General features: G+C 40.6%; 1 protein-coding gene across 1 annotated transcript; it reads left to right on the top strand.

Moving 5' to 3' along the window:
• The first annotated feature begins 2,466 nt into the window (after nucleotides 1-2,466).
• Nucleotides 2,467-17,827, top strand: LOC117759532 (intestinal mucin-like protein). The gene is made up of 20 exons (XM_034581714.1): nucleotides 2,467-2,837; nucleotides 4,649-4,896; nucleotides 6,531-6,702; nucleotides 7,955-8,199; nucleotides 8,371-8,554; nucleotides 8,986-9,187; nucleotides 9,819-9,991; nucleotides 10,081-10,150; nucleotides 10,428-10,549; nucleotides 10,643-10,674; nucleotides 10,760-10,925; nucleotides 11,362-11,457; nucleotides 12,076-12,116; nucleotides 13,995-14,555; nucleotides 14,718-14,861; nucleotides 15,400-15,498; nucleotides 15,862-15,990; nucleotides 16,079-16,118; nucleotides 16,233-16,353; nucleotides 17,441-17,827. Exons 2-20 carry the CDS (start codon nucleotides 4,735-4,737, stop codon nucleotides 17,640-17,642), a joined length of 2,961 nt encoding a protein of 986 aa, XP_034437605.1. The 5' UTR covers nucleotides 2,467-2,837; nucleotides 4,649-4,734; the 3' UTR covers nucleotides 17,643-17,827.
• Nucleotides 17,828-18,234: the final 407 nt, after the last annotated feature.

Genomic DNA, 18,234 nt, shown 5'->3' with positions numbered 1-18,234 from the left:
ACCTAAATCCACCACCGGTCCAGTGACAACTGCTACCACAAGTGTTGTTGAGACTACAACCGCAGTGCCTGTTGTCACAACACCAGGCCCAGCAACAACACCAGGCCCAGGAACAACAGTTGTAACATCAACACCAACTGTAAGTACCACTACCACTAAAGCAGCTACAACAACAACGGAAGGAACTACAATCACACCTGGAGAAACAACTACTTCAAAGGAAACAACACAAGGAACAGCTGAGACAACAGAAGCACCTAAATCCACCACCGGTCCAGTGACAACTGCTACCACAAGTGTTGTTGAGACTACAACCGCAGTGCCTGTTGTCACAACACCAGGACCAGCAACAACACCAGGCCCAGAAACAACAGTTGTAACATCAACACCAACTGTAAGTACCACTACCACTAAAGCAGCTACAACAACAACGGAAGGAACTACAATCACACCTGCAGAAACAACTACTTCAAAGGAAACAACACAAGGAACAGCTGAGACAACAGAAGCACCTAAATCCACCACCGGTCCAGTGACAACTGCTACCACAAGTGTTGTTGAGACTACAACCGCAGTGCCTGTTGTCACAACACCAGGACCAGCAACAACACCAGGCCCAGAAACAACAGTTGTAACATCAACACCAACTGTAAGTACCACTACCACTAAAGCAGCTACAACAACAACGGAAGGAACTACAATCACACCTGCAGAAACAACTACTTCAAAGGAAACGACACAAGGAACAGCTGAGACAACAGAAGCACCTAAATCCACCACCGGTCCAGTGACAACTGCTACCACAAGTGTTGTTGAGACTACAACTGCAGTGCCTGTTGTCACAACACCAGGCCCAGCAACAACACCAGGCCCAGAAACAACAGTTGTAACATCAACACCAACTGTAAGTACCACTAACACTAAAGAAGCTACAACAACGGAAGGAACTACAATCACACCTGCAGAAACAACTACTTCAAAGGAAACAACACAAGGAACAGCTGAGACAACAGAAGCACCTAAATCCACCACCGGTCCAGTGACAACTGCTACCACAAGTGTTGTTGAGACTACAACCGCAGTGCCTGTTGTCACAACACCAGGCCCAGCAACAACACCAGGCCCAGGAACAACAGTTGTAACATCAACACCAACTGTAAGTACCACTACCACTAAAGCAGCTACAACAACAACGGAAGGAACTACAATCACACCTGCAGAAACAACTACTTCAAAGGAAACAACACAAGGAACAGCTGAGACAACAGAAGCACCTAAATCCACCACCGGTCCAGTGACAACTGCTACCACAAGTGTTGTTGAGACTACAACCGCAGTGCCTGTTGTCACAACACCAGGACCAGCAACAACACCAGGCCCAGAAACAACAGTTGTAATATCAACACCAACTGTAAGTACCACTACCACTAAAGCAGCTACAACAACAACGGAAGGAACTACAGTCACACCTGCAGAAACAACTACTTCAAAGGAAACAACACAAGGAACAGCTGAGACAACAGAAGCACCTAAATCCACCACCGGTCCAGTGACAACTGCTACCACAAGTGTTGTTGAGACTACAACCGCAGTGCCTGTTGTCACAACACCAGGACCAGCAACAACACCAGGCCCAGAAACAACAGTTGTAACATCAACACCAACTGTAAGTACCACTACCACTAAAGCAGCTACAACAACAACGGAAGGAACTACAATCACACCTGCAGAAACAACTACTTCAAAGGAAACAACACAAGGAACAGCTGAGACAACAGAAGCACCTAAATCCACCACCGGTCCAGTGACAACTGCTACCACAAGTGTTGTTGAGACTACAACCGCAGTGCCTGTTGTCACAACACCAGGCCCAGCAACAACACCAGGCCCAGAAACAACAGTTGTAACATCAACACCAACTGTAAGTACCACTACCACTAAAGCAGCTACAACAACAACGGAAGGAACTACAGTCACACCTGCAGAAACAACTACTTCAAAGGAAACAACACAAGGAACAGCTGAGACAACAGAAGCACCTAAATCCACCACCGGTCCAGTGACAACTGCTACCACAAGTGTTGTTGAGACTACAACCGCAGTGCCTGTTGTCACAACACCAGGCCCAGCAACAACACCAGGCCCAGAAACAACAGTTGTAACATCAACACCAACTGTAAGTACCACTACCACTAAAGCAGCTACAACAACAACAGAAGGAACTACAATCACACCTGCAGAAACAACTACTTCAAAGGAAACAACACAAGGAACAGCTGAGACAACAGAAGCACCTAAATCCACCACCGGTCCAGTGACAACTGCTACCACAAGTGTTGTTGAGACTACAACCGCAGTGCCTGTTGTCACAACACCAGGCCCAGCAACAACACCAGGCCCAGAAACAACAGTTGTAACATCAACACCAACTGTAAGTACCACTACCACTAAAGCAGCTACAACAACAACGGAAGGAACTACAATCACACCTGCAGAAACAACTACTTCAAAGGAAACAACACAAGGAACAGCTGTGACAACAGAAGCACCTACATCCACCACTGCTCAAGTGATCACTCAACCGAAAGAAACGACAACAATAATTACAAAACCTGTTATTGTCAACACTACAGCTTCACCTGGCACTACAGAAACAACAGGCAAAGGTACAACCTCTATTAGCCCAATAACACAGACACTTCCACCCAGCACAACTGTCTACACAACTGTTCCAACCACTGCCCGACCAACAACTACAGTTGTTACCACTACTTCCCCCTTTACCACAACTACAACAGTATGTGTCTGCAATGTCAATGGAACTTCACGAAATCCTGGTAGGTGAATCTCCTTGTTAAGTTTTATACATGTTTTTTATTTGGTCCTAATGCAATATAGCAGGATGCAATGGTCCTTTTTGCATTTGGTCTCTTTTTATTGAATTCCATATGTAGTCTCCGTCCTACTATTTTTCACACTACTTCGACATTCAATGGTCTTACATTTAGTCTACGATCATTTTTACAGTTTTGAACAGAAACAGAGTTTGAATGTAATTTTGATTCAGTCCTCCAAAAATGCTGGGTTTGGAAAGGTTTTCAAGTCAAAATGCTTTAAGCATGGTTTTTAAAGAACATTTACAATTTGTTCATATAATCCATAGCTCTACTCTTATCAATTAAACATGCAGGTTTAATTTGCATTTCATACAAATCGTATTTTCATCAAAAGATTTAGTTTCCACAAAGGGCACCTTGCTTGTAATTCATTATAGTAAAAGCAACATAGCCTACAGGAGACATTGTCAACACACATCTGCACTAAATGATCACACTCAAAAGTACTTAAGGTGATCAAACCTTACAATGCAGTACTCAACAAAGTGAGTAGTTACTAAAGAAAGACTGTAATCACAAATGAAACAATCAATAATCAGTCATCAATGAGTATTTCCTGAACAAGTGTATAATGTAGGACAATGTAATAGATAATGAACTAAGAGGGAACTTAATAGGACATTCTATTTTAATGAGTCATTAAATACATATTTGTTCATAAATATCTATGCGTAAAAGTTAGAGGCGGTACATTCAAGCACACAGACCATCTGCAAAATTACAGAATACTCTTGTGTGTTCAGTTTAACATTGTAAAGAATATATAAAGGACAGTGCAAACTTATTGGGATGGGAAGGAGCACTGAATCTCATATTTCATCTATATGAAAAAGTAACATTCTCGCAAGGCAGTGTCTTTAATACAACAAAATAGCAAACTTACAATTGAACAATTGAAATGATGCTGTGAGGAGCTGCTAAGTCAACAATGATTACACATACTGATCAAGTGAACTTGCAAAAGGCTCCAGCTCTTTGGCTACTAAATGGCTAAAGCCATGTTTGTCACTGCACCTTGAATTTAATTAAAACCAATCAATACACCTTGAGCACTTTATTAAGAACACCAGTACACCTGTTTATTCATGTTATTGGCCAATTAGAAATAACATTTGGCAGCTGTACAATTAATATAAATCATGCAGTTATAATCATTAGAATGTGTAGAATAACTATACAAAATATTTTGCCAAATATAACTAAAATGTATACATTTGACTGAAAGACAACAGTCCCCTCATCTCCCTATATAATATAATATCCATGATATGGATTAAAATGAGAATACTTTTTTTTTTTAATTTGATCAAGAAGGTTGTTTGTGATTCCTTTGCTAACCATGCAATTTGTTAAAACGGCTAAAATCACTAATCCACACTCATGAGAGCAGTAATGGGAGTATTGGAAAGGTTCGTGTTGTTATAGTGGACTGAACAAATGAAGAAAACGTCCCCTGAATGATTTTTTAAACCTCTGACCTGTTTCCCAAGTTGCGGGATCATGGTTTTTAAATCCATGATGATGAGTCACTTCACAGATAGATATTAGTTCATTATGAATTTATACGTATCTGAGAATCCTAGTAGATCGTTCCTGATTAACTCTGAAGTAGCCAATGAGCATAATCCTTAGTTAGTACTACATTACATCATGAAGTAGTACATTATACTCTCTTTATAAATAGATTTGTTAATGACATAGTATTCCTTTAATTTTGTTCACTAAATGTTTATCTGCACTCTTTTTTACAGGGGACATGGTGTATAATGTCACTGATGGCAATGGGTGGTGTTATTATGGATATTGTAATGCATCTTGTAAAATTGAGGCACGTTCCATGCCGTGTGCCACAACCACACTACCAACGACAACTCCCGGGTTGAGCACCCCTACAACGGCAACACTTTCAACCTCAACTAGTCCTCCCTCTACTACCACTCCATCAACAACCCCATCTACAACAACCTTGGACTGCACTGATGTGTATCCAACAAGAAAGGTGTGATATTTATAAAATCTGCATTTTGTTCATCATTGTATAATGACATTTAACCAGTTGTTGCTTTTGTGCCGAACACACCAGTGAGGACTTAGGAATCTGCAGGCTCCATTTTGATTTCGGCACACAGAGCTAAATGCAGCAAAATAAACTGCCATTTGTCCTGGTGCAACCTGAGCTTATTTCCTCAATGTGCCATTTTCATATCTTGGTGATTCACCAAGTGGCCAAGGGGAGGAGAGGTGTGGTAGAGGGTGAGGGAATGCTGAATGTCTGTTAAACCAAAGAAACCTCTGTGCTTATATGCACCTGAAACCTCAATGCAAACCAACACATTGAAAACAGTTCACACAGATCCATGAAAACTTTTAGATCAAATAATTAGGGCTGTACTTGACTCAGAGCTGTGTCTGTCAAAAGTAATTTTGCCTCTTCAATACGATTGTTAAAAGAATTGCTCTTTTTCTACATCGAGCAAGCAATTTAAGTTTTGTTGAACTGACAGGTTTTTGAATGGGGTTCAGCGGGATGTTCCTAGTGACAGCAACATTCACATAATATAGTAAAAAAAATGTTCTATCCTTCAGAGCTAATGCATTCAAACTGTGCGAAATGTGCAACGTTTCTGTCAATATTAGAGCAAACAAAAGCCAACAGAGACTATAATCTCATTCCTCTCTCAGACCCTGAGATTAGGTCTGCAGCTGCTTTTACCGCCGTAGACATCCCTGAGCAGCACTTGACATAGTGGAATGATTTTACTCCACACAGAAGCATGAAAGTGAAGAACTTTCACTCTGCAGCTTCTCTGAGGGGGCAAAAATGTCCTCAGGAAAAAAAAGGAAACATTGATATCGACTGCAAGGAGACAGCCCTACGATAAAAGTTTTTGTCTTCGCTAAATATTACTATGTTATTGTCATTTTAGGTTGAAATCTGTCTTGATGTTGGAAAGGTGGCCCTTGATGAAGCAAAATACAAAAATAACAGATAATTCCCCTCAAATGCATGAAAGGTTCAGTGTGTAGAATTTAGTGACATCTAGTGGTTAAATTGCATGCTGCACCCTCACCTCACCCTCCCCTTCCAAACATGAAAGAGAACCTGTGGTAGCCTTCAGTTGTCATAAAACACAAAAGGTGTTGAGTTTGTCCAGTTTTGACTACTGTAAAAAACATGGCACCCTCTGTAGAGAGGACCTGCTCCTGATGTAAATATAATGTATTTAAATATAAAGGGCCCATTGTAGATTAAAGAAAACAACAATTTGTACAATTTACATGAAACACATGGTGGAAACATCACTGGAATTATTTTATATTAAATTTCTGCAAATATGGCCTTTCAGCTAAATCTTACACAATGGTCCTTTAAAACAAAAGTAGCAAGCCTGTTTTGAAAATGTTTGAAAGTGAGTCAAAAGCATAAATATTTGTGTTAAAATATAGGGAGTTAAAGTAACAAGTTGTGAGAAAAATTACTACTTAAGTAAAGTACAGATACCTGAAAAATCTACTAGTAATGTAATTAAGTATTTGTACTTTGTTACTTCCCAACTCTACCTATAATGTATGATGTATTTAAAGATCACAGAACTAGAGTGTGTGACTTATTGCTTCTTAATCTCCTTCTAGAATGGAGATACCTGGGATGTTGGCAACTGCACCACAGCTGAATGCATTAATGGTGTAGTGAAAACGAAGCCTACTCCCTGTTCCACAGTACAAAAACCCATCTGTGCTAATGGACGCAAACCTGTTAAAATGGATAACAAAGATGGTTGCTGCTTCCACTACGAATGTGAATGTAAGTTGAAAACGTAGCCTTTCAATACAGGTTGTCTCTTTTAGCTATTACATTACATTTCATTTTCATTCATATTACATGCAGCAGAAAATCTTGTCGGCACAAAACAGTAAAATATATGTACCAAGAAAGTTTTGATTTGAAGCCACAGTCGGCATTACTCACCCGCTGATTTACGAAAGGCCACTTTATAGTTTACACATCTGTGTGGCTGCAAGAGTCAGTGTGGTGGGTGTATTATAAGGAGTGGATACTAACCTTTGATAGGGGCTACTGACGTGAATCAAAATTGGCTCATCTGGCCCACAAACCAAAATGTTCTTATGTTTCACAGTTTGCCTTAATGCTGTGCAACCTATTGCAGTTTGAACTGTTTTAAAAACACAATCTGACCTTTGGTGGCACAGCAGTTACTATGATTGAAATATTGATACATTGCTTATTAATATTGGGTTTCTGGATCTCCTGAATTGTTCAGTAATGAACTAAGCTCAGATCAAACCACAGAGAATTGACAGGCCTTTTTGCTTGGTAAAACATGCTGGCAGATGCACTTACCAGGTTTGTTACAAAACACTAAGTCTCTAGCATCATTAGCCGTGTAGTTTAGGTGGTGCAGATTAATACAGCGCCATCTCAAGTGTTACAGTGGTTAATGCTGCTCCGCCCATGCATATTGCTAGAATTTATTTGTCCACTGTAATGTGAATCCAAATAGTAGATTAATGGGGTCTGTGTGAACCCATGTGGGGACGTTTTCCTGTGTACTTTTCAAGCGAATGCACCAATAGTACTGTAGTACAATCAGTGCACACGGACCTGATGACCAAATTAACTTCACACAGACCCTCGCAGCCCTCCAGGCAAGCCCTCAAATATTCATGAAATTCTATTATAGTCTTTGGCCAACATCTCATTACTTATACATTAGAAAGAAGTAAACAAGTTGGATTTTATAATTGATTGATGGCCAAGTTCAACTTCTCTTCATCCATAATTTGTTTGTATCACAGAGAAGTACCTGAAAACCCTTCTCAAGCCAAATTGCTGTTAATTACAAATAGATTTATTCAAGTAGAAATTAAATGACAAAAACTGAAAAGAAATTAAATCAGGTAATTGCAACTAAACATTAGTGATTCTGTAGTAGACAAACTCCTAATAAACACAGCACTCTTGGTGGAGATGATTACGTTTTGTGCCTGTTACTGTTCTTACATATAACTTCCATACATGGCTCTTCCCCCTTCAGGTGTGTGCAGTGTCTGGAGTGGAACCCACTACATGACATTTGATGGAAAAACCTACGATTTCAACAAGAACTGCACTTACTACCTGGTCAAAGAGATCAATAAAAATAACCTGACGATAACAGTGAACAACCATGTCTGTGAGCCTTCAGAGGATACATTCTGCCCACAGGATCTCACTGTTATGTACCAATCCTACAAGGTCGTCTTCACGCAAATAAAGACTTCAGAATCTACAGTTAATGCAGTAAGCAACAATTCAACTTGTCATTTGTTATTTTAGTGCCAGTATATCACCTTATCAATTCTTTTCAGAGCTGGGACTGTTCTGGTGCTCAATCTGTCAGTGGTGTGAGAGTTGAAATAAGAAATAATGCTGTGCTTGGTTCAAAGTCCTGTTTGTCGCTTTGTCCCACAGGTGTATTTGAATGACGAACGAATCTATCCCGCCTACAAAAACTCTGACCTGCTCTTCACCAGCACAGATATGGCGGTCACACTGGAGATACCAGGGATCAGCACAGAAGTGGTCTACAGGGGCTCCTCAATCACCATTGAGCTTGCCGCTTCCCTCTTTGAGGGGAACACTGAGGGACAGTGTGGTGAGTTACAACAACACGTGACCCCTGATCCTCAACCTAACATGTTCAGTGGCGTTGTGTATGAGAAATCATGGGGTGAAAGAACTTTCGATGTCACTTAAAACCAGAGTGCACCTGAGAGAGATGCCCTGTTGTGCCAACTGACGCCGCACCGTCACTGCAAGACTGCATTTAAGATATGACACCAAGTAACACTTCTGAAAATATTTAAAATGTGAGGTACAGAAAGTTCGATATGATGAGGGGTTGAGGTCTTGAGACATCAAATAAGAGCTTCTTCGTTTCTAATTTATTTTCCAATAACTCTTTAACTTTTTTCTTTGAGGTTTTCTTGCCCTTTTCCAGTCATATTCATCAGATGTTGTTCATTTATGTTGGTGCAACTACTTGTTGCTAATGCTGGGAATTCATCCTGCTCGCTCTACTTGCAGGGACCTGTGACAACTCCCGGAACAACGACTGCCGTTCTCCCAACGGTCAGGTGGAAAGCTGCTCAGACTCTGCAGACCAGTGGCATGTCCCAAACAAACCATGTACCGGCCCCCTTACTACTACTGTATCCCCTGTGACAACACCACAGACAACAACACAGCCTCCTTGCAATTCCGCCATCTGTGAACTCCTAAAATCCAGGTAAGGGGACAAAAAGTGGAAGTAAAGGGTATCTGAGCATATGTATGAACAAAATCGAGATAGACAACACTGCAATCAGACAATGCATCTGTGATCACTGCAATTAAAAGACATATGATGTCCAATCAAGACTAAGTGTAAGAATACAGTTCTAAACAAAAAAACTGAGACCACAGCTTCTTCAATCATTGAGTTGGTTGTGAGATAGTGAGACTTCATAAAGATGGAGTGGATACAACAACATCAATAGACTACTGATACAGTTGCAGCAGTGGTAAGGAGGTGTAGAAAGCCATACTAAAATGTGTACATCTGACTTGGCCCGAGGGTTTTCAGTTACAAATCTGATGGAGACTTTGATGCATTTTATTTAATCTGTGTGACCAGAAAAGTAACTATGATACATTGTTATTCAGTCCAATTCAAAACCGCTACAAAATCCGATCTGAGTCACACCACAGCACTGAATCAGACAACTGTAACAAACCCAAACATTTTATAAAAATCAGTGTTTCTAGCAGGTTCTTAGCATTACATCTTATAGTTGATGTTATTCTGCACATGTGGTAAAGGCAAAATCGTCTGATAAAGCTCTCCTGTAACACAATCCTGTCTTGTATGTCCCCTCTAGTGTATTTGACCCATGCCACTCAGTCATACCGCCAGGATCATACGTGAAAACCTGTATTTCTGACATTTGTATCAATGGAAATAACACCTGCACCAGCCTGGAGGCCTATGCCGCAGAGTGCTCTAATGCAGGAGTCTGTATCAACTGGAGGAATGCCACCAACGGGCAGTGTGGTAAGATAAATAATCAACAGTGAAGAGTGTCACAGCTGCTGTGTGGAGTTCTTTAAAAATGGGTATGTGAGCATGTTCTCATCTTTCAGAGCACAAGTGTCCAAGCAACCAAGTGTACAGAGCTTGTGGCCCCAAAGTGGAGCCAACATGTAATGAAAGGTAAAAATTACTGTACATCAACGCCATGGCGTTTTTATTTTTATGTGTGTTAACATTTACACACCACTCACCCCATTCATTTGCTCAAATGTGTGAGCTGCCTGCCTGAAAAACCATTGACTTTTGTGATCAACTAGTTTCTGATATATAAGTGAAATGTAATTGAAATGAAACCCTTCACAGATGGAAACCTTCCATTCCCAGAGCCTTGTTGTGTGTCATTCTTTGAAACATTTCACGACACTGTTATAACTGGTATTTCCATTTCTGACATCAGATACAATGAGAAGTTTGACGCCAGTAAGACGGCATCCACCAACAGCTCTCAGGAGGGTTGTTTCTGTACTGATGGCACCACCGTATTCAACACAGTCTATGGCACATGTGTTGCCTACTGCTGTAAGAGGAGATACAAAACTCTGACTGAGTAAAGGACTTTTCACAAAATCATTAGCTGTAATACTTATAAATTCACAAACATTTGAATTTCAGATTGTGTTGGACCTGATGGAGGACCCAAACAGGTGAGAACTCTGCCTAAAACAGACATATATGTGCTTTAGCCAAACATGAACTGTGAGAGTTAACTGGCTCCTCTCTCTCACTCAGCCTGGTGACAAATGGACGACCAACTGCAAAAACTGTATGTGCAACAAGGATTCCATGAGCGTCGTGTGTGAGCCTGTTAATTGCCCATCAGTTCCCACGCCCGTCTGCAATCCACCTTACAAGCCGGTCAACAAGACCGAGGGCTGCTGCTACAACCAGTCATGTGGTAAGTGTCACTGAGCTAGATGTGATTCGGTCACTTAGTTCATAGCCTTAACACAGTTTTTGAACAGAAATTCAAGCAGACGTCATGTTCACGTTTCAACGCTCAGCATGGCAATGTTAGAAAGCAACGGTTTTCAAAAAAGATAACTCCGACACGTAAAACAGTGTGCTTTTAAAATGGTCAGCAATGACGTAAAGGCTTAAAGAGTGAGAGCCCCTCTCTCATTAACATCACTGAAAAGCCCATGAGCAAAGCATTACCTGCTCCAGTGAAATCAGACGTGTGTGAATGTGGGGATCTGTGTAAGTGCTTGCAGGGTCTTTCTGACAAAGAAAGCCTGGGCAAACTTTCCTGCTTACTTGTGGTGAATCACCTAAAAATGAAGAACTGCTGTTATGGTTCAAATCTCGACGTTAACATGCTTTGTCTGTAACAGAATGTGATAAGAACCTGTGTCCTGCTCCCATGAAATGCTCGCTGGGCTTCGAACTCAATGTCACCGGAAGTACCTGCTGCAAATCCTACAAGTGTGGTATGTGACTCTATTTTAACATCACGTTATGCTGGTGAATAATATGGCATGCAGACATAGAGAAACTGCTCATAAGATGTTTGTTGGAACAGAACGCCATAGCAGCTGAAACATAGAGGGTCAAATACATTCAACTAGTATCTGGCATTGCATTATATTATATTATATTTGCAAGCGGCAAAAAAAGAAAAAGAAAGTTTAAATATGGGAAGATCATTAGGTTACTCCGGAGAAAATATTTACACCATATTCTTCCCTCCTGCATAATCCAGTATCCTACCGAAAGCTTCATATTTCTCATCAAGATTTTTCTTATGAGGATTCTCATGCTTGACAATATTGAAGAGCTATAGTAGACTATAAAGGAAATATAACATGTAACACTTTATTTCAATGATAAATATTTATGCAATATCATATATCTTATTGAATTATTTTTTAAGTCAAGTCTTAAGTCTTGAGTGTGTGTGTGTGTGTGTGTGTGTGTGTGTGTGTGTGTGTGTGTGTGTGTGTGTGTGTGTGTGTGATAGGATAATGATAAGATTAGAAATGCTGCCGAAGTACATTCCATTTTCCACATATCTGCTTTACTTATCTAATACTGACTTGTCTCTACAGTTCCTAAAGGTGTATGTGTCTACAACATGACTGAGTACAAGGTAAGCACACTGTCTACACTCCAGATATAGACAGGCAGAGCAGAGCAGAGCATTTACTTTACCAAAATATAAGTCAACAAGCAGACTATGCAGTTAGTAGAGGCAAACCATTCCAGCAGGGCAGGAAATAGGGAGGAGGCTGACAAGTGCTTTCATATATAATCCCAAAACACACAGATTAATACACAACTCACAGTTTGAACTCTTTTTCACAAACATCCATATCCACTTTACCATGGTGCAAAATTATGGAGGAATCGGTTTTCTTGACAGATGACAGCACATTTTGTACATCACAGTCCTGACTTTACTGAGATGTAATTCTGTATTTGTTCAGTTGCACAGAACCTACCATAGATTATCTGAACTGTGTAACAATTCGCCTCGTTTCGTTGGAAGGGGAAAGTCACTACGCTATTTTAAAAAGGAGCACGGGCGGACCTGTCCCGCTGTGTACGGACGCCGCCGCCTGACAATTTACAATAAATGAATACTCTTTCTATAAGGCCGATAACCTTGTTATCGGCCCCCATCACATATGAAATAATATATATATAAACGAAATAAACACAGAGATGTTGTATACAATGGTCTGTATTGACACCCAACCCAATCAAACCCACGTACCCCCTGGACGTGTGCCCGCCAACAAAGCTGAAAAGGTGAACATAACACCACAATTTACACCAATCCCATACATCAATATTTCCCCAGCCCCCCCGTTCATACAATCCCCGAACGTCCCAAAGCAAAAATGTATGCCGGTGTGGCGTGGCGAGATGCCGCAAACAATACCAAACTGGGTCCGCGCTATCCTCTCCACCTCTGAGCGGCCAGAAAAATAGTTCCGTCCTTGCGGAAATCCTTGCAAGTCACCCAGGCAAATAATCCCGTTTTCGGAAGTAATCCCTTGTAGGTCTTCCGGACCGCTGTCGACTGGAACGTGGCTGGTCCTCTGCCGGCCCGCATACACCAAAACAAACCCCCCCTGCCGTGCCGTCCCTTCCCCTCATTTATCACATTTTGGTGTTAAAGAAACAAATACATACACCATAACACATTCAATAAACAAATATATATGGAGATCCCTTCCCTTGTCCTTATACCTTAAGGCCTCTGACAGTTTGGGCTATGTACAGAACTTATAAAACATGTAGACAAAAAGGCACAGATTTATCTGTCCTCCCTAACACATTTCCTGTACATCAGGTGAACTTAGGTGACCTTTACAACTGCATGAAACATTGAGTGAAACTAATAGAGGGCAGACAGCCCCCAGCAAAACTAACATTTCATATACATGTTCAAACAAAGCATGGTACATTGGTTTTGCTCGTTTGTGTCGATGTGAGCGTTGCCATTTGAACTCTGGTGTGGACCTAAACAACTCCACCGAGACCAGGTGAAAAGGTGGCTTCTGAGCAAAAAAGTTAAACTCCTAATAGGTTTATGGTAGCACTTTCCCCATGTATCCAAAAGTAAAGAGCGCTCTTTCAAGCTGTTTGTCCTTATTTTTGATACATGAAGTTCAGTTGTCCTTTATACTAACAACTAACCACCTATTTCTTCATCAGCTCTTTGTGACCCCAATAAAACACATAAGGTGGGGTGAAATGCAATATGTGCTGCTATCAGATACCAGAATAATCTTTGTATTACCATTTGCGTTCACAAAAGCAATAGACACCATATTACAGTCACCAAAACTTTACAACTCTTGGTTAGATTGTACTAAAATAGTGAAAACAGGAAACTGGACAGAATTTAAAGAAAACAATGTGTTTTTTTTCTTAGTCCAGAGCAAATTCACTGAAATAGAGGTGTGAAAGCTTCCTTAATTGTTTGAGAATAAAGCATTGATCAATTTGTGTTTTATAGCCTGGTCAGAAGATTCCAACACCAAAACCAGAACCACCAATAGAAGAACCATCACTGACAGAAAAAACATCAGCAACAACAGCAACACCATCAGGACCAGTACAAACCTCTGGAACAACAGCGCCACTATCTGGACCAGTACAAACATCAGCAACATCAGCATCATCATCAGAACCAGAACAAACCTCTGGAACAACAGCGCCAACATCTGGACCAGAACAAACTTCAGGAACAGGAGAAACATCAGCAACATCAGCAACACCATCAGGACCAGTACAAACCTCTGGAACAACAGCGCCACTATCTGGACCAGTACAAACATCAGCAACATCAGCATCATCATCAGAACCAGAACAAACCTCTGGAACAACAGTGCCAACATCTGGACCAGAACAAACTTCAGGAACAGGAGAAACATCAGCAACATCAGCAACACCATCAGGACCAGTACAAACCTCTGGAACAACAGCGCCACTATCTGGACCAGTACAAACATCAGCAACATCAGCATCATCATCAGAACCAGAACAAACCTCTGGAACAACAGTGCCAACATCTGGACCAGAACAAACTTCAGGAACAGGAGAAACATCAGCAACATCAGCAACACCATCAGGACCAGTACAAACCTCTGGAACAACAGCGCCACTACCTGGACCAGTACAAACATCAGCAACATCAGCATCATCATCAGAACCAGAACAAGTAGCGACATCATCTGCAGGATCCACTCAGGCACCTATATCAGAAGTGATTATCAATCCAGGGTCATGCCAGGAGTGTTACTGTGGTCCCAATATGAATCCCAACACAAGTATAAACATCGTTACCTGCAAACCTATTGTCTGCAACACAAACTGCTCCGAGGTAAGTTCATTCTTACTCCCACTTACTCTTACTGTCACTCCCACTTGAACTATCTTGGATGACACCATATTTTGTAAACCTGTGCAAGCTAACACATAATGTTGTAACATATAATGGGCTCGTATATGTAAATGCGGAGGACTAAACAAAAACCTCTTGGTATAATGAAATCCATTACAAACTGGCCACATAATAAACATTAACTTTTTTAACTTAACTGCACTTTCTGAATGCAAAAGCTGTTGTAATGAATTGCATTAGTTTGTGCAAGTGTACTTAATAAAGTGAATTGTTAGACTATATTAACTGAAATAATCCGATAACTAAAAACGACTCAAATGTCTTTGGTTTTCTTTGACTAAGACAAGAGGAAAAGCCCAGACTTTTAGTCAACAAAAAGAAACACTACAAAATGAGTTTGCTATGACAACTTACAAGGACACCTTTATGTTCAAGCTTTTCATAAAGTTCCATAAATGCTCTATCCATCGATGGGCACCCTGTCTCCCTGTCCCTCACTCTCTCACTCTGTCTCCAGGGTTCTGAATATAAGACCATGCCTGAGAAGTGCTGCGGGACCTGTGTTCAGACGAAGTGTACTTTACTCACAGCTGACAACCCAAAGGTTTACATTGAGGTCAGTACTGCAGCTGTGTGAGTGTTAACTCACATTCCCATTATCCAAGTATACAAGAAAGAGGATGTAAGTTGTGAGAAGAGAGTTCTTCTTACCAATGAAAAATGGGGATATTTATTGATTGTAAAATAAGAGTAACTGTATTTCAGAACATGAAAGTTGTAAACATTATCTAACTGACCAGGAACATCATTTTATATGTTAATATCAGTCATCATCTTTGATGGGGACAGTTTGTGATTTTAATTTTCTCCTCTCTTAACGTGGTGGCATGTACGGTAAGTTGTCTTATTAAATGTGTAAAAAGAATAAAAGTTAATGTCTTAGTTGAACATTTTACTAATCTCTGCTCTTTTGGTGCAGATCAACAAGACGTATGTGTCGCCTGAAGACAAGTGTGTGCACTATACCTGTAAGAAGATCAATGGACAGCTTAGTACCATCCAGATGACCGTAATTTGTCCTTACTTTAACCCCCTGGATTGTGAACCTGTGAGTTTATCAAACCTCTGCAGATGATATCCCTCCAACTGCCTCACCACATACTGTCCATGTCTAACACACACCTTCCTCTTCCCAGGGCACCGAGACAACTCACGCCAATGGATGTTGCAAAACCTGTAAGTTAGCGTAGTCCCAGTATTTGAAAGATAAAGGATGAAAAGTTGACTTTGGAGGAGAACGCTGTGTGTCTGTATTATCGTGATAGTCTAACGGTTTGCTACGTGTTCCAGGCAAACCCAGGAGTGTCTGTGAGGTCCTGAGTAATAAGGAAGTCATCAAGGTGGGAAAATGTGAGAGCCCACAGCCTGTCAACATGACGTACTGCGGCGGGCACTGTGGAAGCATGTCAAAGTGAGTCTATTGACGTACAGAGTTAAAGGTTCAGTGTGTAGAATTTAGTGACATCTAATGGTTCAATTGCTTGTTGCAGCTGATTACCCCTCACCTCAACCTCCCCTTCCAAACATGACCTGTGGTAGCCTTCAGTTGTCATTAAAACTCAAAGGGTGTTTAGTTTGTCCAGTTTGGACTACTGTAAAAAACATGGCGGCCTCCGTAGAGAGGAACCTCTCCTGATGTAAATATAACGTATTTAAATAAAAAGGACTCATTCTAGAGAAAAGAACAAAAAAAATTACACACTAGCGAAAACATCACTATGATTATTTAATATTCAATTTCTACCAATAGATCCCTTTCACCCAAATCTCACACAATATACCTTTCAAGGTGTCTGAAGCACAGCACTGCTGCACAACACCTGTGGTTTCATCATCAGCATCAGAGCCGGGCAACAATCTTTACTTACAACAAAGAGCAGATGTTGACTAAACTAAACTGACATCATTAAACAATAACTGTGACGAAATGTAAACATATCAGTGGATAAAGGAGACTAAACAGGAGTAGGAAAAAGTATAACTTAAACTTTAAACATTTATTTCTGTGTTTTCATTTCCAAAGGAGACGTAATTAAATAATTTCGACACAATAAGACATAATCTTTGAAAAGCTGCCAATTTCTCTTCCATTTTACTGGGCTAATATGGAGGCTCTGGGCCTGAACCGAATGATTTTTGTTGAATGTAGTTTAAGACGTTTTTTCTTCACTATTTTTCCTCACTGGCAATTGTAGTCTGCAACCTACTATAACCAATTAGTGTATCACTGAGAATACCACGGTCTAGTAGTACAACACTAACACTAAAGCCACAAAATGGTCAAATCTGTTATTATATGTTTTTGAATGACACAAAAAAAAATGTTGCCAAAAAAAGTACAAAAAATGTAATATGACTAAAACCAACATGGGTGTAAGATCTGAGGATTTAAGATTTAAATTAACAGGGCCACATGATTTGAGTAAAATGCAGAACCGTTTATATTCAAATGACTGTTGAATAAGCTGTAATCACTGGATGTGTGTGTGTCTGTGCAGGTATTCTGCAGAAGCCAACAAGATGATGCACAAGTGTGAGTGTTGCCAAGAGTTCAAAACCAGTCAGAAAAAGGTGGAACTGACCTGCGACAACGGCTCTAAGGTCCAGCACCTCTACGTGCATGTGGAAGCGTGTCAGTGCAAACCAGCAGAGTGTGTGCCTGGGACGACTACCAAACCACAGCGCCGCAGGAGGCGCTGATCACTTACTGGATCCTGCCGGACACTGGACAACTGACAAATATTAAGCAAATCTTAACCTTAAATCTTCTCCATCTTTTTGTCACACTTTTTTGTATTTATAGCCTAAGAGGCTACTTTGCTGTTCACTTTCTTCATCTGAGGATTTCTTGGATGAGTTATTAAAATTATATTCCTGCAATATGACCACTCGTTTCGACATTCTCATTAACCCTTGTCAAATGAGAAACAACAAAGAGCACACAAAACATCTGCATGTTCAAAGCAAATAGAAACATTGAGGGTACAAGTCAGGCTCAAGCTAACATCAACCTAAGGAAACATCTGAGAAAGACTTTCAACTCCCACAGCTGACGACATGATATCATCCAGCTTCACACTGTTCTCAAAACTATTTCAGTCTGTCAAGTAAAGACTAAACAACTGCACTACATGCTCTTATTGTATGTCTTAAATCAATGGTTTTAAATATGCAGCTTAAATGTGTCTTGAAAATAAACAGAATGACAAGACACAAAACAATGACTGTGACACCTTTAAGAATCTCAGCAGCGATCGTTTTGGAACCACACGTGAAAAGTCACAAGGATGAA

The sequence above is a fragment of the Hippoglossus hippoglossus genome, chromosome 3, assembly GCF_009819705.1.
Source record: "Hippoglossus hippoglossus isolate fHipHip1 chromosome 3, fHipHip1.pri, whole genome shotgun sequence".
NCBI lineage: Eukaryota > Metazoa > Chordata > Actinopteri > Pleuronectiformes > Pleuronectidae > Hippoglossus > Hippoglossus hippoglossus.
Note: the sequence above shows the minus strand (reverse complement) of the source record. Positions and strands in the feature narration are given on the sequence as shown.